Consider the following 23467-nt stretch of genomic DNA (forward strand, 5'->3'; position numbering starts at 1 on the left):
TCCTTGGATTGGGCTACTGAGAAACAGAGATAGATTTATCTAGCTCCACCGTGAATGATACAGTATCATAAACTTAAGAAATGGAAGAGAATCTACCAGGCTGTCCAACCTCCAATCCAACATAAGACTGCTCATTTTTGTACAACACTCTGCTTTTATAGTGCTTTGGGGAGTTACAGAATGGATCAGGCTGGGAGGGAACTCTGGGTGGGTCCAACCTTGCTGCTCCAGCACGGTCATCCTAAAGCACATGGCACAGGATTGCATTGTTCTTGAATACCTCCCTCTCCAGTGAGGGAGACTCCACAACCTCTCTGCCCAGCCTGCTCCAGTGCACTGTCACCTGCACAAGTTCTTTCTCATGTTCAGATCCAGATGTTGTTTATTATTATTATTACTATTACTATTGCTATTACTATTATTATTTTCTTTATTATTTATTATATTTTACTTCCCTAAGGGATCTGATCATTAGGAAAATATTGCATTGTGTTAATCAGAAATTTCCTTTTTCTTAATCAAATTTTCTTCTGAATTAAATCGTAGCACTGATAATCCATTTTTTTTTTCCTTACATTTTTCAGATTCCTCTGGACTTTTATAACTCCTTTGTTTTTTATTGCTTGCCAATCTGCATACATTTATTGCAGATGTTTAATGCACCAATTCTTCTTACTTACTCTCTTCAAGCTGTACATAAGTATATCCACATGTATATTCTTTTGCTAACCACCTAGGGGTATGTGAAACACTTCAAGTCTGCTCTTAGCAGTCAAGTAGAGAGAGACAAACACTTCCCTGCTGTAGAAGGTAGCAAACTGTAAAGACTTAGTGATGACACCAATCTATGAATTAAATAAAGGGGTCACTGTATCTTCCCCACCCTTCCTCCTAGGAACACTTTAAACCAAATGTATGGAAAAACATCACCACTCCGTTGATTGTTCATGTTCTGTAGCTTGACTGATGTAGGAATTAACCCCACCACAGTTTATTTTTAAGATGTTAGGGAGTAGCAAAGCAGCTGACTCTGCTGAGATCAGCTGAACTTTGATATTCTCTCCCCTTCGGCCTCAGGGGACTGGAAGGAACCTTGAAGATCATGTAGTTCCAACCCTCCTGCCCAGGGATGGTGCCACAACTTCATTCTCCTCCACAAGCAATAGCACCATAATACCAGAGGCGTGATTGTCCTTGGGAGAGAAAAGGTGTGGAATAATTAATGAAGAAAAAAGTATAATGATGGCCTATGCTCTGCACTGTGAAGCACATATAGAGAAATGAATAATCCTTGTTTCTGGTCTGCTGATAAAATTACCTCCTGTTTTACAAGTATGGAAGGCAAGAGCAGAATTTCAGACTGTCCTTTGCAGGTATTGAGCTATAGAGACATAATTAAACTATTTAAATTGTATTAGTAATAGAGTCTGGATTTACATGCCCTGCATTGGGATCATTGGGACTCAATTGAACTGGACTAGGTACAACATTTGCTTGTTTGGGACAAGGCAGCAAATTTTTCTGCATGAGTTATGCCAGCTTCCCCTTACCTTGGAGCTTCTAATGCACCATGACAAACCCTGAGATTCTCCTACATTTTTTCTTGTATTTCCATAACAAATTGTGGAATATGTGCACCCTCCTCCTGACCTTTAACAGATAAAAATTAGGTTTTGCTGCTGCTGTTACTGTTTTAAAGTGATAAAAAAGTATCTGTCATATTTCTGGTATAATTAAGAAGATAGAAATATTACATGAGTACCCTGCTGTCACTCTGACTGTGCATTTCAGTGGCTCAGGTCATAATTAAGGGAAGTTTGAGGAACATCCTATTGAAACAGACATTGCTGATTATCTCCACTGCATGGTGTTTTCCAGGCTCTTCTTCGAGGTACTATTTTTTATGTCCAGCAATGAGTCACAGGGCAGTGACACAAACAGCATGGGCTACATGGACCTTCTACTCCACACCAATCCCCCTCTCTGTTTCATGACCAGCATCCCCAGCCAAGTGTGACAGAATGCATCTGACCCATTTATCAGCCAGCTCACAAGTGGTTATCAGGGCCTGCCAGCCTCAAGCTGCTAGAGTCTTTTAGAAACAAATGCTTCAGGTTCACAGCTCACAGTTCTGCTGTGCATTTCTTCCACCATGTCAGTCTCTTCCTAATTTGGGTAACCTTTACTGCCTCTTAAAGCTCCTACCTCAAATTTTTCTCCTGTTTACATTTCAGATCCTGGAGCACATTTGATTTTTTAAGCTCCTATGCATGTTCACATCCTGTTTGTTTCTTTCATAGTACTGTAAGCTGGTTCCTTGATTTGGGGAAGAAAATTCCATGGTGGCTATGAGGAGACTGAATCCATTGAAAGTTTCTTCTTAACTTTCCCTGGTGTTGTCTTCTCCCTTTGTGCGTGCCAAATTAACAGGCTCCACCAGGCTCTGCATAACCTCCTCTCCCCAGATGATGTGGAAGTGTTTCCTGCTTAGACTTGAGCCTTGCAGGCAGGACCTCCAGACATTGTCCTGGGACCAACAATGTCCAACTCAGCAGAGCCATGAAACAGGACCACACCTAAAAAATCCCCACAACCCAGTCGCCAACCCAGTCTGCAGGTGCCTCTCTGAGACAAGGCTTGTCTTTGGATGGTCTTTGGAGCTGATCAGATCTGAAAAAGCAGCAGTTATTTCACTCTGTGAATTAGGCTGCTTCTGACTGCAGAAAGTTGGCCAGTCCTCTGCCATCAAACTGGTGTCTCTCTAGAGAAGTAAAACATATGTCTGACAGTTTCTGTCTTGAGTATACATATTAAATGAGACCTGAACAGCAATACAGATAAAAAGAAATGTCTGACAATCCAGCTCTGTTTTATTTAAAAGAGAGTTAAAGAAAATTGCTTACTAGATGAATTTAGGAGGAGCATGTGAAGTCACCACTGTAATATCCACTCCTGAGTTCATTGAAGCATCTGCATATTTGAATACACTTAACTGGGAAGGAAAAAAGCCAAGCCAAGGCAAGGGAGGAAAAGAGGAATTTCAGCTGTTAAGCCTGCAAATTTAGGATGGAAGCATGCTCTCCAGTGGATAATGCTTACTCTGCAGTAAGACAGAAAAGCATAAACATGCTTTCAAAGTTGAAACCGGCCTAACTGCAAGACTTAGGCTAGGTCTGGACTGGGAAACAGAAGATCTCTGTTCAGTCCCTGGTTCTGCTGCCAGCTGAGGCATCCAGTGTTTCACCACATGGGTATGTCCCTCTATTTTCTTCCTCTGTACCTCTGCTTCTCCAGGTGCAACTGGAGTTCTGCTTTACCACACACAATCTGTGGTCATTTCATAGCTGTTTTTAATGATTAAGATCATTTTATTCATCCCATGGACAGCTCAACAAGTAAACCTCTATTACTAATGAGTGCTAAGTCCTTTAATTATTCTACCTTCCTGTTCACCTTGGTGTGATATCCACATCTGAGAACCACAAAATTATTGAAAACAAGTGGAAATCAGTAGAAAGGACTCAACCAGAAAACAAGCCAGTCTTTTTTATCATGATGGATAGGTAGGAGTGTGGGTCATTGCAACAAATAGTATCACTTAGCTGCCTGTGCTTCAGCCAGGGCCAGGGCATTTGACCTGCCTTGGCCACACTTTCTATCATCTTGTGAGTCATAATTAATTCATGTGATGGATGGCACTTTGCAGATGTCAAGCAAAGTCACAGCCCTGGCCTTCAGGGAGACTCCACCTCTATATCCTGAAGATAAACAGCAACATAAATGCTGCTAGGGTAGGTAACCTTGCTCTGGTTAGGACTCTGATAGGTCTTCTTTCACAGAAAAATGTACAAAGAGCCCAGGCTTTGATTCATTTGTTGATATGCCACTCCAGTACTAGCTCACTCAGTTTTCATTGGAAAAAGTAATTGAAGCAGAGAATGGTTTAGGTTGGAAGGGATCTCTTAAAGGCCATTTGGTCCAACCCCCTTACCAAGATCAGAGACATCTTAAACTTGATCGGCTTGGTTAGAGCCCCATCCAACCTGTTGAATGCTTTCAGGGATGAGGCATGTGCCACCTCTCTGGGAAGACTGTGCCAGTGTCTCACTACCCTCATTTTAAAAGACTTCTTACATATATGTAGTCTGAATTGATCCTCTTTTAGTGTAAAACAATTATCCCTTTTCCTAGCTCAGCAAAACCCGCTAAAAGTGTTTGTCCCTCGTGTAATGTGTAATTCGTAAGTAATTTTACAGTAATGTTGGGAATTCATCTTGAAGGCAAGATTTCTGAACTAGGCCGCCAAGGTGCTCTGAACAGTCATGACTCTGCATTTCTGTCCTGTGGCTCTAAGAGAGAGCTTTTGTTTTCTTGTTTGTTTTTTTCTTGTTTTTCTTCTAAGACTCATGTCTGACCAATGTTGGCAAAAAGGCCAATTCTCCAAATATGGCTAGGATTAAAGTGGTCTGAATGCTGTTGAATTCCATGTGCTCATGGGCTTCAAAATCAATTGTTCATAATGTACTTTATTAAGGTGAACACTTGAAGGGAGAGAGGGGAGAAGGGAGAGAGAGAGAGAGAAGACATCTGTTTCAGAGCAAAATGAAATCATAGCTGCAGGCAGGCATGGGAGAGATCAAGGGATGCTTTTAAAATATTAACAAAATTGCAAAACAATCCCTAGGGGTGCTGTAGGAATATTTGATTTGACGACAATGCAGTGGCAATTCATTCTTTGCCAAGAGCTGGGAGAGAGACCATTCATGTCCAGTAATCCCCCTGCAAATGGCATCTTTCTTTCTTAAACACGCCTTCATTATTGTTCACATTGTTTGGTGATTTGCAGAGCTTCATGTAATAGCTCAAAATCAGAGATTAGAGTCAGGAGGGCAAGTTGGCAGCATTTCCTTTCTGGCTGATGTTGCCTTCACTCCCAGACAACCTGTTCTAAATGATATCTTCTCCATCAATGGGTTTCTAATGAAAGATCAGTTTCATTTAATTTGATTTTTTTTTCTCTTAAATTAAAAAAAAAAAGGGAGAGGAAGAAAGAAAATTAAATTGAATGCTAAGAAAAGTTACACTGCTCAACAATCTTGGGAGTGAGGGGAAGGAGCAGGGTTTTCCTTAAAAAAACAAACCCAAGGTCTGAATTATGGTTATATTTGCGCCTGCCAGCTCTGAGACTACCAACATGCAGGTCTTTCAAGCTCTGGAATACACGTAAGGCAATGCTAGACTGGTTTTAGAACAGGATATCCCACTTATTTCAGGGCTTGCATAATTAACTCATAATCATAAGAAAAAGGTTTTCTTTTACAAAGGGATCTGAAAACTATTCTAAATATGGAAGTATCTATTTCCTTACAGTTTGGCAAGAGGCAGTTTTGGCTCTGCTTATGCTAGTAAATGAAACAATACCAAGGGGTTATTGTTTATATTGTTGAATAGCAGCTAAACAGCAATTAATAGAGGTTCCTAGCAAGGTTTTGACCTGGGCATACAATTTCGGAGCACAACTAAGGCACCAGCATAGCCCAGAAACCAGTCCCAAAATGCAGACTACATCACCCTGTTTTGGATCCTAGGAGGGTTTTTTATATAGTTGAAGGCTTCCCCATGACAATTGACCTCAGTTCCAGGGATTAGTCCCAGACAGTTATTTACTGCAATGAAATATTTAATTTATTAGTGTAGATGTCTCATTTGTGTCTTGGATTTCAGTTGAGCTGAGTTCCCAGATTAGATTGGTGAAAAATCAGGTTGAGGACCAACACATTACTAGCATTTCTATTTAGTAATAAATGTAACCATCAAAGCCTTTTACAGCTTTTGTTGCTGCTTGCTTGCTTGCTTGAGGGTTGGGGGGGCAGGGGGGAGGGGGTGTTAAGTTTATATACATTTGTTTCCAAACCTAAAAATTACTGAGAGCAACCATTTCTTATGTCTTAGTGAAATGGTTTAATTTCAGCCTTAGCCTATATAAAACCCTGGGCCAACTGTAAATCTGCTGTAGTTCTTATACCAGTTTATAATAAACACAGGGAAGAAAAAGGGTGGCCGGTGTCAGCTAAGGAAGGGACAGAGAGAGGCCTGATAATAATATTGACACAATTAATGCACTGCTTAAGCATTTTCCCAGGAGTGTTTCTCTTTCTGCAGTCCCATGGGAGAAAGTGTTGGGCTCAAGGTAGGGATCTCAGCCACTGTCTCTGTCCCTTTCCCACTGCGTTTACTTATTTTTCACAATTCTGGAGTCAGATACGTGATCTACACCTTCCCTCCTCCTTCCCCCATGGAACAGCTGCCCTCTCTGACACAGATAAGCTAATTTGAGCTGAAAAGCGTGAAGTAAGAAAGCCACAGGCATGTTTGCCTTGGGCCGGGATCTTGACGGTGTCTGTCTGTGATCCTATCGCCCCTTCTCTGTACATTTATGTCGAGGCCTCATGTTGAGAGCAGCTCTGCACAGCAGCATAAAATCAGGAGCTTAAAATATGCTCAAGCCCAGCTGCTCTCCTGCCCTTGTCACAGCAGAGACAGTGGAATGGAAGGTGGAAGGAGGCTCATGCTTCCATCCTCGTGCCAACCCAGTTTATGCAACATTAATAAATAGGTATGTAATGCTGGGCTTTACATGAATGAGGCTCCAGGTTAGGCACATTTATTTATTGCTGCTGCCCTTGTAAGACCATTAACCTCTCGAAGAAAGGGTGATGTGGAAAATCAGTCAGGAAGGGAAATACTCATGTCACCACAAGTACAGCCACATCACCTCTTGTCATATCCCTGGGCTCTGTTTTTGGCATCAGTCATATCATGTGTTTTCAGAGCTGCAGATACCTGCTCCTCAGCAAGCCACAATGACCCCTTGGTGCAACTTCTTGCTCTTGATTTACCATCTGAGAAAGTGCCAAAGAAGGCACTGACTGATATAAGAGTTGGCTACAGAGCACAGTCCCTAGACCACATGCTCCTTCTAATGATGGTGCCCTTCCACTGTCCCTTCTGCACGTGGCTTTGGCACATTCCTTCCCAGCTCTGCTTCAGAGGCAACTATTTAAAAAACAGTCCTCTCCAAATCCAGGCCATGGGACCTCTGCTTGTTTCCATTAAGCATATAATTACACAGAGAACATTGTTTGACTCCCTGGCTCTGGTCCAAGCCAACACACAGGCAATAAGCAATGCTAGGGTAGGAGTTAAAACACATGTGAATAAGAATTCACTTGCAGCTCCTTGCTTTGATGCTGTACTTAATCTTCCTTATACACATCCTTCACCAAATTACAATTTGTAGCCCAACAGAAGCTCAGCTTAGCTGAGAAAGTTCAGCTATGGGCTTCTCCTCCACATTCCAGGAGTAGCTGAGGTGTGTGGGAGGCAAAAAGGCACTTAAGATCCTCCAGTCTGGCAAAAATCTTCATACCCTCTGTCCAGATGATGCAACCTCTGGGTATGCAGAGCAGACTGGAATTATATTGCCATCTTGAACAGTACAGCAGGATGACACAGACGTGGGACCTGCCTTTGCCCTAAGCACAGAATTATTGTCTTTTATAAGTCCTTTCTTAGGCTGTAGCTTTGGCCAGCAGCAGATTCTGGCTGCCCTACACCCAGTTCTACCATGCAGCAATGGGAACCAGATTGGATCCCTGGTCTGCAGAAAGAAAACCACACTTTTGATTTATTTTAATTTCTTCAAGCATTTCATGCCAGATGAAAGTCACACAGATGCTAGTATTATCTCAAGGAAGGAGACGTGCATGGATAAAAATAACCAGCCAGGGTGAGATAGGGAAGAGATCTGTAATTTTTTTGTCTGTGCAAACATTCCTCTGCCTTGGAGGACTGTGAGGTGCACAAGCCTTGTGGTACCCAGGACCACTCTAAAGCAGTTACAGGAAAAGAAACTAAAATCCAATTTCCCATTACAGAGAAAAGGGGAAAAACATATTTGAGAGAGGAAGGTCATGGAGATGGGAGGAAAAAAAATTCTCTTGATTAGATTTATCCCTGATTAGAGCCCAATCAACTGACCTGCACATTTGGCTTTTTATAAGATTGTCATCTCCATCATCTTCCAGTGGAAGGTGTCCCTGCCCATGGCAGGGGGGCTGGAACTAGATAATCTTAAGGTCCTTTCCAGCCCAGATCATTCAATGAATCTATGACATCTAAGTGTCCTAACATTATCCCTTCACAGATGAAGTCGTTGAAAGTTCTTCAGTTTATGTCACAGCACCATGCCCTCAGCACATTTGAGACAGAGCAGCTGAAGATACTGAAGCCCACCCTCAGGTGGGGGAAAAAGCCAAGGAGCATGGATCATCCTCTGTATTTCCCTAAGAGCAAGACAGATTTTTAAAAGAATCACATATTTCACCTCTTTTCACTTTTAATTACTGTTTGAAGGGTGCAACTCCCAGCAGCAGGACCTTGTGTCCATGCCAGCATAGAGGGGCAGAGGTCACATTTACAAAGTCAGATGCACCAAAAAAGCTGCCAGTGGTGTCAGCTGGACTGAAATATTTCCATCTGCACTAATGGCCTCTGAGTGAGCCCCAAAGAGCCTGGTGTGTGTTCCCCACCTTTAGTTTCATTGTGAGTGTTTGCCTCCAGCCTGCTGTGCCTATCAAGGATGGAGAGAGGCATTTTCTCTTTCATTTCCATTTCCATTAATACAGTTGTATTTTGTGAGGTGTTTGTTTACATGAGCCTTCTCAGTTCTCTCCTCTCAGGGGAGCCATTAATTTATCTGCTTTGCTTTTCATCAACAGGAGTTGACAGAGGGAGTTATGGGTTAACTGCTTTGTTTAGAGCACGTGGCAGGTGCTGGTATCACTCAAACTAAATGAAAATATAAATATCTCTTTACCTACCCAAGAAATCAGCTTAAAAACCCCAGTGTTTAGGTTCAACCTGTTTGTAAGCCTAATGACCCAACTCGGCACTAAACGTGTTTATTGACAGCTTGAAGGCTGGACTGCTCCAGACCCCAGCTACATATAATTATGGAAAGAAAATTTTTAAAATGCCTTAATCATAAAAGGCACTATACTTATTATGTCAGAAAGGAGCCTAATTTTGGAGAAAAAACTGCTCCATCAAACCCAGGCCCCCTCAAGGGTCCATGGGGGCAAATCAGCAGCTCCCAAGGTCACAGGTTGCATCTGAGAAAATTGCCAATGTGCTCTCTTACATGTTTCTTCATAGTTTCATTTTGGCTCACCCTGAGAAGGAGATTTTCAAAAGACTCCAATTTCTTAATTTCATTCCTTTTTGTCCTCAGCACTGACACTTTTGGAGACTGAAATATGATGCAGTGCAGCCCATACCATAAAAATGAACATTAAAAGGTTTTGTACAGAGAGCTGAGCTTATAAAGCCCCATTTTACTCCCCAAGTGAAATGAATGGAAAATACTTCTAAGTAATTTAAAAGCCTTTGGATCAGATGCACAGTTCACAAAAGCCATGGTGGTATAAAACTCAATGCCAGTCAGGAAATGACACAACAGATTCACTCCTCATTGGTCAGAAATATAGGAATAAAACTAGTGATTTGTGGAATACCTTAAGATATAGCTTATACACAGCATGATTTCCAAAGGAAAAAGCTAAAAAGTAGTAAGAAAGGTCTGGGTTGTTTTAAACATTAATTTTTCCTACATGGGATACCAAGAATTGCTACTGAAATAAAAGGAAAGGAAAAAAAAGGAAAAAAGGAAAGAAAAACAAGGAAGTGAAGGGAGGAAAATATATTGGCTGCATTTAACTGGTTTGCTTACATCAGTTTTCAACTCTTCTTGAGAACAGTATGATAAAGGTAATGGAAGGGAGAATAAAGTCTCAACAGAAATTCCAATTAAGGGCAGAGAAACTTTGCTCTGTAAGCAAAGAGGAGGAATAGATGAGCTGGGGACACGGAAACCCCTGAAAGCCCTTGGGGTTTCAGCATGGCAAGACAGTTTCCATGGAGCAGCAGCAGCTCTCTTGTCAAGGAATGGAGCAATACTATCTCTCAGAGTCACAAAATGTATATCTGCCCATAGATGGAAGGGGCCAGTGCTGGAAAAGATATTCTGGAGTGGTTATTAGAACCCTCCAGTTCTATTGCTTGAAAACTGGTCAGAAATAGGATTTTTAGGTCAGGTAAGTTATTGCATGCATGACCCAAAGTGGAAACAGCTCCATCTGCCAACTTAGACGATAGAAAAGAGTATCTCAATATGTTTTCCTTCCCATCCCAGTGTATTTCCTCTTGCTTGAGCCTTGCATCTAATTGTGAAGTGCCCCTATAAAACCAGATTGATATTAATCTCGCTTGAATAAAGTCAGGGTAGGCTACAAAAATAAAAAGGTAAGGATTTGGGAGATAAGGGCTCTTTTTCTTTCAATTTCCAGACAATTTCCCTGATCTGCTTATGGTGTGGTTTTATGAACAGCTGCATCAGTATCTCCAGGGAGGCAGGAAGCAGCAGGGTGGCTGAGCCCTCGCAGGAGGGAACATCTCAAGTAGGGTTTGTCATCAGAAACATTGAAACAGGGAACCATTCCTCTACTGAGGTTGACATTTTCAAACCCAGGAGCCTGCACTTTGGTGAAAACAAACTTATGTTTAAAGGATTCTTGGCAATTGGATTTCCTGCAGATTTTTGCATCCAACAGATGCAAGCATTGATCCAGCCTCACTTGGGCAATGATATGTACAATAAGACATTTGGCTTCAGGAGTGTGTGACTGAGGATGTTGCTGTCTCCTCTGTCTCCATCTGTACTGGTTCCTTTACAGACATGATTGCTAATAAATTAACATTTGTATACTGCCTTGGAAATAGTGAGCTTAAATATAGGTTTTTATTAGCTCATATCCTGGCAAAATATTTCTTTTATACAAATTACTTTTTGTAATTGAATTATCCCTTGCGATTTTTAAAACTTACGATGTGGTTAGACCCCTGCTATTTATCATTCTTTTCTGCAAGAGTTTGCCAAGGTGGGAAGGAAATTGGTAGAAAATTTATTGCAAAAAAGTAGATAAGCATTTTACTTTAGGGTTCTTTTATGTCCATGGTTCCAACAAGCCTAATAATCTTTGCAAATCATTAGCATGTTATAGCCCAGAATCCATCCTGAAACTGTATGATCTCACCTCATAAGTTTCTTGTTAGACTCCTAGACTGTCTCAGACATCTTCTTAATAGTGATATGTCTCATAAATTATTTAATGAAATGACATGCTTAAAAGCATCAAAAAAGACCTTTTACTTGGCTGTGAAACAGCTGGAGAATGGTTATATCTGTTTCTCATAAAATAGGCCCAGAAGGTTAAATGCCTTGTCCAGGATCACACAATAAATTAGTGGTACAGCAGGGCATAAGAGAAACTGGTGCTATTTCCCAGAGTCTTGCTCTTGCTTCTCAGCATAGACATAACTATCTCTTCATCTCAGCAACTGTTGCATGGCCCAAAATGAAGGTGGTTTGCTTGCTACTGAAAACTATGGTCTCCATCTCTTAAATTCTCTTATTATTTTGACATTGGTGGAGCTGGTAACCTTTGTGCTTTGGATAGGCTTTGTTGTTTTTTTATCATTTCTCAGAATATAGGCTTTCCAGAGATAGACAGTCACCTATGACTTCACATGAAACAGGATTCAGAGACAGCCACTGAATAAGGTTCCATGTGTTTTCCCAAGTGTGATCTGATAGGTCTCCATAATGGAGGCTGTTAGTGAGTTTTGCTTCGTCTTTTACTTCCTAAGGCATATAAAAGATTGTGTTTGTTGCATCCATTTGAAACAAATAGTAATAATTAACATCTATGTATCACTTTTTGCTTTTTAAGCACTGCTCAAACACTAATTACTCTTGGTTTAGTGTAAACTGATGTAATCCCACTCTGTTTTGCAATCTACTTGCATCTTTTGTTGACTGAGAGCTAGTTCAATTACTTCTAATCTTTGGTCTAGCTAGTCAGTAAAGGTATGACTAAGAAGAGACATTTACATCTTCAATTGCTTTCTCCCCTCCTCAGCTCCTTTATTTGCTTTTTCTTTTTCTTCCCACAATGTCTTTTTGCTGAATATTCTTTAAGATGGATTCTTTAACATGGCAGCAAAGCTTTTCTTCAGCAAAAGAGTGGGCCTTTCAACTCATTCTGTTAAATGTTATCAAAACTTGTTCTTATAAAAAAGATTTAATAAGTCATTCTGTCTTGTCACAGAAAGTCAAATATAAGATATTTTCCTATGACAAACCAGAAGATTTATCACTTAGTCTCTAAACTAGTGATCTTAATACCAACAGTGCAGAATTCATTTTTCAGTTTGTACTTGGATAAACCCCTTAATCTCTTATCTAGCATTTTACCAACTGAAAGATGATTGAATTTCATTATTACTGGCACAGAATCCAAGAACTCCAGTAAACAGGCTTCTGATGTGCAAACAGGAGCTGGGATTTGTGTAGTCTGTGCCGCTGACTTCCTGCATTATTTGGTCAGGTCACCTCCTTTCTGTTGGTCTGTCCTGTCTGTAAAATGGGAGAGATGAAAATGGACTTGAAGGCTAAATCAGTAAGAAATCTGAGTTTTTGCTGTGTGTTAAAAAAAAAAAAAAAAAAAAGAAAAGTAAAAATAAACCCTACTGTTACTCTGTTAGATTTGGGCAAGTAGAAAAGCAGCATTTTGCAAGAATAGAATAAATGTAATGTTTGATTTTTTTACCTGAACTACAGTATCAGTTGTCATTACCTTGTTAAAATCCCTCCTTAATGCACCTTTCAGTCAAGTGGCATTTGTACATCTGGAAGAGTGTATTGATGTCTGTTTTGGAAGGCGATTGAATCACAGAATCATGAAAGATTTGGGTTTGAAAGGGACCTTAAAGATCATTTAATGAGCAGGGACACCTTTTGCTAAATCAGTTGCTCAAAGCCCCAACCTGGCCTTGGACACTGCCAGGGATGGGGCAGCCACAGCTTCTCTGGGCAACCTGTGCTTGTGTAGCAGCACCCACACAGGGAAGAATTTCTTCCTTATAGTTAATCTAATCCTACCCTCTGTCTGTCCAAAGTCATTCCCCCTTGTCCTATCACTCCATGCCCTTGCAAATTGCCCTCTCTAGCTCTCTTGTAGCCCCTTCAGGCACTGGAAGGTGCTGTAAGGTCTCCCTAGAGCCTTTTCTCCGTATCCCTGTACATGCAGTGCTAAGATGCAGCCCAGCAATCAGGAGTAAGTCGTCTTGCATGTGCTTAAAATCTCTTCCTAGAGGTGATACTCCTCCTTTTTATTCCAATGAAGGGGCCCTTTGTTTCAGAAAAAAACCCAAACACTTTCTATTTCTAATTTACTATTTTTACCTCTCTCTTTTTTTCCCCATAGACATTTTACTTAAGAAAAATACACTTCCTACTGCATAAGCTTATTGTGCTGTTGAAAGTGAAGCTCTGGACACAGTAGGGGTTACACTGATTAATCAATCCCTGGCATCTCTCAATGCACTCTGATTATATCACAGAGAAGTCCTAACATGAATCAATTCATGAGCCCTTGCAGTATTTTTTTAGAGATAATTCATGTTTTAATAAACTTAGTTTGGAGTTCAACCCTTTAGGGAATTTTATCAGAACAAGAAAATAGGTTGGTTTCTCCCCCCGCTAAAGGAAGGCAAGGAGAGATTACCCAGTACCACAGCATCCGTGACAAGAGCAGGGACATTTCTACATGTGATACTGCAGTAAGACAAGGACAGGTTGGCCTTGTGACTAATCCTGCAGGAGTTTCCTGGGTTGCTTACATGAATTCAAGTAACTGGATAAGATAGTTGCCCTTGTCTGTAGAAGAGGGATGGTAATACTTTTTCCCTACTCTGAGTGTCCTGCCTCATTAGGTGAGAGCTTCCCCCTGCTGCAGGAAGCTTTTCATCTTATTGTTCTGCAGTGTCTATAGAATTAGTCTTAATAAATAGGCAGATACAAAATAAATCTGTCCCTAGCAATACTTTTTGAGCATAATTCTAAGTATATTCCTCCAAATTCAGTTGAGCTTATGGCATTCCCTGCTATTCAATGGCAGTAGTGAAAGGCAGTGCTGTCCAAAACTACTTTTCTATTTTCACAGTCAAGACAATGACAAAAAGAAGAAAAAATTCAGATCTTGGAAGTTTTATACTACAGGTCTCCTTCAATTCCAGCTGTCATCCTGTGAGCTGCTCAAACCCCAGGCTGCATCTGAAAGGTGTAGAACAGAGGATGCTCTGAACTCTGTTTCAAACAGGAGGTGCACATCAACGTGATACCTTTGCTGAGGAATATGGATACAGGATGGTGGCTGCAGGCAGAAAAGGCAGACATGCTTTCTTTCCTAAAAGAGTCTCAGCCTCCATTCAGCTCTTTTCAGAAATAATGTGTAATAGCAAAAAGATACATCTGAGAGTGGGTATGAGTTCAAAGCCTCTTTTCTTATGGAAAAGGCTGATGGTTCATCAATACTCCCATGAAAAAGACCATAAACAGTGACTTCAAATGAAAAAATTACTTGTTCACGCCACACACAGCCACATTGAGGCACTGCACACAGGATGTGGTGAAGGCCAAAAGTATTTAGAGTCAAATGTGATTAGGCAAACTCTCTGAGGACATACTCATGAGGGACTGTCACATCCAGTGTTCCTGCAGAGAAATTTGCTGAAGTGGATACAGGTGAAAGATCAACCTTGATTCCTAAGTTCACAACCACTGTCCCCTTTTTGTCTTCCAAATTGACTGCATCCAATCCATACAGGGGTAATAAAGATGGATAGTTTCCTTATTCAATTTGTTGACAGGAAAGTAGGGATACAGAGCTAGTGTATTTAGGCATGGGAATTCACTTACCTAATTGTGGAATAAAGAGGTTGGATGGCACAAGGTGTGCATGGGAATTGTCTTGGGATTGTTGCTACATTTTCATTTGAGTCACAATTTAATTACAAAGACGTCCTGTAGACCACAACAGAACACTGAGAATTAGACACAAAGCTTACCCAGGAGTGGCTATAAAGCTTAACACCCTGTGTGAGTCCTGTACCAGGCTTTTCTTGCTGTCTAAGAGATGAGACACTGGCACAGGGTGCCCAGGAGAATTGTAGGTGCCCCATCCCGTAAGTGTTCATGGACAGGTTGGAAAGGGTTTTGAGTAACCTGGTCTAGTGAAAGATGTCCCTGTCCATGGCAAGGAATTAAAAGCAGGTGATCCTTAAGGTCCCTTCCAAAACAAAGACATCTTATTTGTTGTCATGGAATCCATTCTACAGTTCTGTGACTAGAAATTATCTTCTTTTTTGTTTGTTTTGGGGTTTTTTGGTTTGTTTTTTGGTTGTTGGGGGTTTTTTTGTTTGGTTGTTGGGGTTTTTTTTGAACAAACAAACCCGAGGCTATGTTTTTATTTTCTGGAAGAAAAAAGAAAAATTCTCCCAAACAGATTGAGAAAGGCTATGCCAAGGGCTTTCACCTAGGAGTCTTGAGACACACTCAAAAGTTTGTCCTGACACAGATGAAGGACATAAATTATAGCTTCCTGTATCCCAGGTAAGAGCCCAAATTAGCAAAATGTGGGTAATGGAGAAAGAATGGGAATACTTTCAATGAATACCAGCATTTTATGTCACCAGTTCTTTGTCACTCTTGAGATTTGCTGATCATATACCCAAACCTTGAGTCTGACAAAGACAATTAGGAAAAATTTGTAGGCTGATCATAAAAGAGTGTACGTGGTCAGGTTGTATCTTGCAGCATTTATTATTTAAATGCCATTATGCACTCTCTATTAAATTGAGGTTCTGAAGAAAACCCACTTCATCCAAGAATGGCTAATAGACTGATAATGAGAATTTCAGTATAAAACTAAGATTTTTTCCAAAGTAATTTCCATTTTGAAGTAAGCCAGAGTAGGGTTCTGATGGCTGCAACTGCAGACTGCTTATACTTGACAAAAATAATTCAAAAGAATTTTTAACTTCAGGCCCTAAAATCTTCCACTAGCACAAGTTAAATATTCCAGCCCATGACAGAAGACTTAGGGAGTTGCAAACCAGAAATAACTGAGATAATTGCATTCCAGCCTCCTCCATGTTTTCCCACCACTACTGTTTCAAGCTTTCCTGGGCCTCCAGCTTAATGCAGTTTTAGATTTATTCATGAAAAGGTCACAAACCACACCTTTTGGACAAGGCATTACCAATTGTCTAGCAAGTCTCTTACCAGCAGAAGAAAGGCTTAGTGGTTGAGACCAGAAAAGGGAGGTTTTGTTACCTTCTTTGAGTACTGGATTGAAGCCAAGCAGTATTAATTCAACTCTTCATTCTCCTCCTCTCTTGTGCCTGCTTCTTTCCTAAGTCTTTGCCAAAAATATGAGAGGATGTTATACCTATAGCTTAATTTATTTCTTATTAAGATCTCTTGGGGTTTGAACCTCTGTTATAAATCTGAAGCTTAAGGTTTAATAAAAAACACAGGAATCCTTTATGTTATGGAAGAATCTCCCAGAAACATGGCAAATTGCATCACACTGTTTAAGCCACAGTAGTGTATTTGCTAAGATCAGATCATTGCTGACTCTGATCACCAGGCAATACCAGTTTGATTTGAATAACCCCTGAGTACATGCTGAAGTATTTGCTGAATGCATCAGAAAGAACTTTCACCTCTACATTTATGCCAGCTTTGTGGTTTAGATGAGGTAGAATGGGAGGCAATATCTTAGACAATTTTTGACAAATAAAAATGACCAAATAAGATTGCTCAGGTTCAGTATTTTGTATAAAGAAGGCCAAGTTTTTCAAGGTCAGGTTGCATGGGGCTCTAAAGAACCTGAACTAGTGCATAGCATCCCTGCCTGTGGCAGTGAGGTTGGAACTAGATGATCTTTAAAGTTCCCTCCAGCCCAAGCCTTTCCTTGAGCCTGTGAAATCACAATAAGGAGACTTGAACAAGGCATTCCATCCTCATGGACAGGGTAGGACTGTCAGAGTGGATTGCCTTCTTTCAAATGTGATGAAAGAAGGTGATGACTTAATTTGGTGTAGGATATTAATAATCACTAACACAAAGTCATTTAATCATCTGAACTCTCAACTTCTTTGATTGCAGCTTAGTGGTCTTGAGTTGGAGCTAATTTCCCAAATAACATTGCTGGTTTGCCCCCAGTATCTGTTGGTGTCTTTGAGAAGGTTTATATAGAAGGTGAAAATCTGTCTCTCTTTTGACTCTGGGGTTTTCATCACTCACCGTGGGATTTCATAGGTCAGATACAACTGCAATTGTCCATGCTCCACAGTCCTTCTGAACATGAAAGAGCATCTTGTTTATAATACCTGAGGTTCATGCTACTGTTCTCTAACAATGATTTCAGGCATGCATTGGCCACAGTTTTTTAAATTAATTATTCTACTCTGCTTATGTGACTTGGTTCTCAAAAAAATCAAGGGCTCAGTACCAGACTCAGCCTTGGAGATGAAGTTGCTGCCCTGAGTTGTGTTGTTTTATTCTTGTACCACCTTAAGCAATTCGCTTTGACTTCCCGTGGCTCATCTCTTCCTCTACAAAGTGTAAGAAAGGATACTTGCTCACTACTTACCAACTTTAGGTCTTAGTTAATGATTCGATTTGTGCAGCCCAAAGGGGGAATATAAAATTAAGCTTACTGCTCGGCGTCCTATGGCTGTGCTCATTCTACAAGGGGCAGCAGCAATAAAAAATAGGGAAAAATATTGCCCTAAGCAGTGAAATGAGATTGAGTTCAAGAAGACAAAAAACATGCCTTGACAAGTAAAATAATACCATTTTTGCATAGGCAGTTTTGCAGAGGAAAACAAATGAGAAGTGAAAAGTAGTCATTTTGCTTCCTTCAGCACAAAGGTGGAGGTGGAATCAACCCACCAGAGCTCATGCACACGTTTTCTTGCAGACAAGATATTTCACTCTTCCAGTTTTCTCATCATCCTGTTGCCATAACTATATGGGAAGTACATAAAGCTATCGGTACTGTTTAAACCCTCACATTTTGACAGAAAATTGGATGATATGACATGCTGCCTCCCAGAACAGGCACTGTCTATCACCTTGCTGCTAATCTCTGTGATTAGTGACCTGCAATGTAAGTCAGCTATCAAAGACCACCTGTCCTTTTTGCTATAAGCACCTCCCAGCATATCACTTTGTGGTGTCACACTCCCTTGTCTGGTTTTTGATTGATGCAAGTTTCTCTTTTTAGCAGTGACTCAGAAAATAAATCATACCCCTTGCCATTCATTGAGTGCGATTCTGCAGCACAAAGCCGGTGTGGTTAATCAAAGCTCCAAAGAGCAACAAAAACCAACAGAACTGAGAATGAGGAGGAGAGATATAAAGGATAAAACATAAAAAGGATTGTTTGGGAGCCAGCCAAAGCAAAGGCAAAATAAAAAGTGCTGCAAATAAGCATTATGTTTGCTGCACTACTGCACCAGAACCAGAATGCTGATTTTTTTACTCCACTCCCTGACATGTGTGCAGGGATGTGAGAAGGGTCCCACACTCCTGAAAAATATAACTATATCAAGGAATCTGATTTTACAGGCTTTTACTTCTAAGTAACCCTTTCTGGGGTCAGTGGGATTTTTCTGAGTAGAGTAAGTAAAGACAGAAGGATGCTTCTGTTGTGAGCTATACTCCAGATCAGTTTGTGATTCGGCTGGGATTGGATCTCCATACACAGAAGGCTGCCAAAAATACCAATGTCTACTGCAACTAATTGGCCTTAAAGTAGAATTTTAAAAAAGGAAAAAAAGGTGAAATTTTATATGTTATGCAGACAGCAGTATGATGAAAGAAACAAACAGAACTAGAAACACTGCATTATAGGACAAGAAAGTCCTTTCCAAATATAAATGAATCAGAGAAGAAGAGTTTTGTGCTTTTATAGAGGGAAAATGAACACGGAAATGGAAAGGTCCATATTAGAAAGCCTGGTTTTTTACATCCAGTCCAGCAAGTTTATGGAAGCTTTTAAAATTATGAGGAGCAATCATGAGCTAAAGACGGAAAGAAACTGGTGGTTGACTATGTAATTGAGACGAGTGTGATTCTTTGTGTTTGTCATGTGCCAGAGAAGTCAGGAAAAATGTGAGGTGTTGATGGCACTTCTACTTGTAGCAGAAGTAAAATCTAGACACAAGGAGTAGCAGAAAAAAATAATAATCTACCATAGAAAAGCTATGAGGCAAACTCTCTGACAACAGAACTCCATTGAAAGTAAGGTATCTAAACCATCTGGGAATTAGGCCATAAAACTGAGATGACAAGAACTGCATGTCCATGGAGAAGTGCTGGAAACTTACTTAAGTCAGGTAAATGCAACAGTTCAGTCTTTAAAAATAGCTTTAAAAAAATCCTTCATTATGTTTTATGGAGGTAACCTTTCTATTTGGAAAGTCAATCCAAGTTGTGAGGGAGAGAGAAATAAAAAGTTGAGAGGAGTTAAATTTATAAAGACATGAATGAGTTGGGAATAGAAACACTGTTGCAGAGGAATGTGCATATGGATGGTGCAAATTTACAGGGCTATTTTTGATGAACTGTAGGAGAATTTTCAGTTTTTCAGCACCTTTCCTTACAAAAAGAAAACCCTTCATCTGGTGGGAATTCAGTCAATTTCCTCATGTTTTTTTGTCATTTCCTAAGTTGCAAGGTTACTAATCGTAATTACAGACCCTGTTTGTACCTTGTGGCTCTAGCAGTGCAAAAAGATTTCCTTGGCACATGTTACTATCCTGCTAGAGGATTTTTAAATGACCAGCCCTAGGTAGGAATTGCTACAATACTCGGGAGCAGACAGAAACCACCTTTCCTCATTTCTTTCTTAGAGAGTAACCACTTCTCACTCACATTCTGCTATCTTCATCCTCCATAACAATAAACCACAATTTCTGTGTTCATTATAGCGGCTCACAATATGGGCTTTTGTGAAGGAGCCTGTTTTAGGGTGTTATATTCAAAAGCATAACAAACCTGCTCCTTCTAAGATTTTCAAACAGAGATGCTATAAAGGGGACAAACAGATTCAATAACAAGTGTAAAAAAAGTCACAATTTTTCAAGCCAAACAAATCTTTTTTTTAAAAGAAAGGGGAGATGACAGTGCACTGAAAGGCAATCAGATGCTCTATTTCTTTTATTTCTTTCCAGTGTGAAAGCACCAATATGTTTGATTCAAAGGAAAAAAAAGTCTCCTATTTGGTAGATCTCATACATGCTGCTATTGTTCTATAGCACAATGCAATCTCCTTCACTATTGCTTCTACATTCAGGCTTTAGTTTTGTACCCTTACTCTGCAATACATTTAACATGTCAGGTTTGGCCCGTGAGTAATCCCATTTGCATTCACTGTAGTGCATTTACCTGAATGAATTTAAGTCAATGAGTTTGGTGGGTTTAAAAACATATTTGAAGTCAAAGTGGTGCTCAAGTCTCTGTGGATGACTTAGATAAAGCTTGGTAAAGACACTCCTCCTCCCCCCTCTCCCTTCCTAAGTGTTCAATAGTTTCTATGCATTTTTCTGACAAACTGAATGTATGAGCTTGGTCTGCCACCATCTCTGGAATAGATTGGAGAAAATGGATGATTATTTTTTTTTTTTTTGTTGTTATAGTAGTGCCTTAATTCCCAGGAAGAATGCTACAGAAGCCATACAAGGTGTTGGAATTGGGGTGTGTCTTTGAAAAGTTGGTTTTGGAGGTGTTTTTTGGACTAAAACCCTTTAGCAGTTTTAACACAATCAGAATTCCAGAAATAGGAGAGACCCAAGAATGCAACCCTGCTTCTTTGCCCAGCTACCAGTCTACCTCATGGTCTTCCTGTCATTCTTGCTTCCTCCTTCAGTCTGTCTTCGACTCCAATATTTTTGTAGTTTTGCTTGTGCCAGACAGCTTTTCAAGCAAGAGATTAATAATAAAATGTTGTCTTCAGGCTTCAGTATTACTATTATGATTTGTAAGTTATCTGAACCTGTGCTAGGAGTCTCCCATCCTTCACACATCCTTTGTTTAAAACTCCTCAGTTTTAAAACCCACAAATGCTACATCACACCACATCCCTTTAAGCTGACCTACAAAGCTCACAGCACATTCATCCTCAACTACTGCACCATAGCTGTGAGAGGGCAGATGTAGATTTTGTATTAGGAAGAAATTCTTCCCTGTGAGGGTGGTGAAGCACTGGCACAGGTTGCCCTGAGAAGCTGTGGCTGCCCCATCCCTGGCAGTGTTTGAGGCCGGGCTGGATGAGGCTTTGAGCAACCTGGTCTAGTGGAAGCTGTCCCTGTCCATGGCAGGGAGTTGGAATTAGAGGATCTTCAAGGTTCCTTTCAACCCAAACCATTCTAGGATTCTATGATTCTCTGAAATCCAGGACACAGCATCTGAAGCAAGTCTAGGATCTGAGTCAGGATGAGAAAGATTTGATTAGTACATTCAGGGTTTAGCTTTTCAAGAAAGAAATGCCAACAGAATGTGATTCAGTTCTTGCCATATATTTCCATATGTATTTGGTGTGAAAAATACCAGGAGCTGATAGGTTCTTTCTGAACCTTTTGCTTTCTGTTTTTAAATGCTGATGGTAAACAACAATGTCCTGGGGTGGCATTTAGAGAATAAACTTCTGTTCTTTAGCAGTCAGGAGGATTCAGTTTCAGAGAAGCTCAGCACATAATTACAGATTTTCCATGTTTGGTTTGTGTATTTTATCATTATTTTTCCTCGTAAACAAGTTTAGATACTAAAAAACATATTTTTCCATCTTGATGCAAGGCATTGCCTTTATTTTTTCTGTTTTCTGTTGCATTTAATAAACTTGAAGTAAAAATACCATTTATTAGTTATTTTGACAAAAATACTTTTAATACATTTTATTTCTGATATCTGTTTTCTCTGTGTGCAGATATGTACACTTGTATTGCTGTGTTTATATATACATTGATTTTTCCACAGGAATAAATCCCAGGCCATGTTGTTACATGAAGCAGAACACTGTCATTTATTTACACTTTCTCAGCTCTGCTTAAGTTTTAATATATTTCCAGCTGAGTAAAGATGAGCCCTCTGAAAAGGAAGACATTTTTATGCAATTTCCATCCACATGTCACTCCTTCAGTCCTTCCTTTCTCCCTCTCCTTTCCCAATTGCCTTCTTATACCATCTCAGACTTTTGTTCATACATTCTAACCTCATGATCTGTGGAAACGTTTTTGAAACCACAGGACAGCATTTTTCCAAAGCCCTCCAGCTGCCCAAATAGAGACATTTCAGCATTACCTGGTTTCCCAGAGATTAGATGACTGATGAATACATGCCTCCTTGAGATGTCTGAATCACTTCCTACAGAAAGAAGACACACAATATCACAATCAGTTTCAAATTCCCAAGTGTATGTCTAGTTCAGACAGATGCAGGTTGGTGCATATATGTATCCTGTTAGCAGTGGCAATTATTAAATGAGTCACACATAATTGAGACTTTCTTTTTATTGGTAATTGTTCTAAGAGGGTTTTTCTGGAATCCATTAAGTAACATCCCTTTTCTTCAGTGTAAGAATGTATAAAGAAGGCAAACTCTAGCCATTGAGTGCCCAAAGGCATGACATTTTTAAATTCTCTCTTTCAGGTTATTCTAATCTGACCGCCACACAGACGTCATTATTTTAATGTTGAATACTCAGACAAGGGTGCCATGGATGTAAAGGAAAGGAAGCCGTATCGATCTCTGACTCGGCGCCGCGACACTGAGCGCCGCTACACCAGCTCTTCAGCCGAGAGTGAGGACAGCAAGGCACCCCAGAAGTCCTACAGCTCCAGCGAGACCCTGAAGGCTTATGATCAGGACTCCAGGCTGACCTACAGCAATCGGGTCAAAGACATGGTGCACCAGGAGGCTGATGAATTCTGCCGAGCAGGTGGGTGCTTTTCAGCTGATGCAGCTGTAAGCAGCATGGGGGAATCAGCTGAGAGCCAGAGTTGAGTGGGAGGCTACCTTTGAAAGACTCTGAGGCCAAAAGCATGATGTAAGAGAGAGACTTAAAGAGAGCGGCAGAGATCACCTTCCCTGTATTGCACAAGACACTGTGTGCAGCCCAGTGTCCTTAAGTGGCATACCCATATCCATGTGCATTAGCACTTACTAAGACACATTCTCTATGTCTTAGTCTTTCTGTCTGCAGCAGCTCTTTGCCACTTCCCACCATGAGACTAGAACCCTGTGTGCACATGCTGCACGGTACTGACATGGCATGGAATGTTCCTGCCTGCTCAGGAGAACTTTCACTGTGTCACATGTCTGCTTGGTCATGAAGGAAGTCAACAAGGATGCTGAGGCAGGAGGCAACAAGTGGAGAGTGTCACTGTCCACACTGTCCATCTGGTCTACAGCAAAACCCAAGAACCCTGGAAGAAAGGA

At 40.5% G+C, this 23467-nt stretch overlaps 1 protein-coding gene across 5 annotated transcripts in view; it reads left to right on the forward strand.

Annotated features, from left to right (window-relative positions):
* TENM4 (teneurin transmembrane protein 4) overlaps nucleotides 1-23467 on the forward strand; it is a 590588-nt gene that overhangs the window by 227461 nt on the left and 339660 nt on the right. For all 5 annotated transcript variants that reach the window (XM_054270092.1, XM_054270093.1, XM_054270094.1 and 2 more), the window contains exon 4: nucleotides 22679-22967. In XM_054270092.1, the coding sequence (XP_054126067.1) occupies nucleotides 22745-22967 (223 nt within the window). In that variant the 5' untranslated portion in view covers nucleotides 22679-22744. The remainder of the gene's footprint in view (nucleotides 1-22678; nucleotides 22968-23467) is intronic.

The sequence above is a fragment of the Melozone crissalis genome, unplaced genomic scaffold (assembly GCF_028551555.1).
Source record: "Melozone crissalis strain CALT ecotype California unplaced genomic scaffold, PUWL_Pcris_2 ptg000008l_1, whole genome shotgun sequence".
NCBI lineage: Eukaryota > Metazoa > Chordata > Aves > Passeriformes > Passerellidae > Melozone > Melozone crissalis.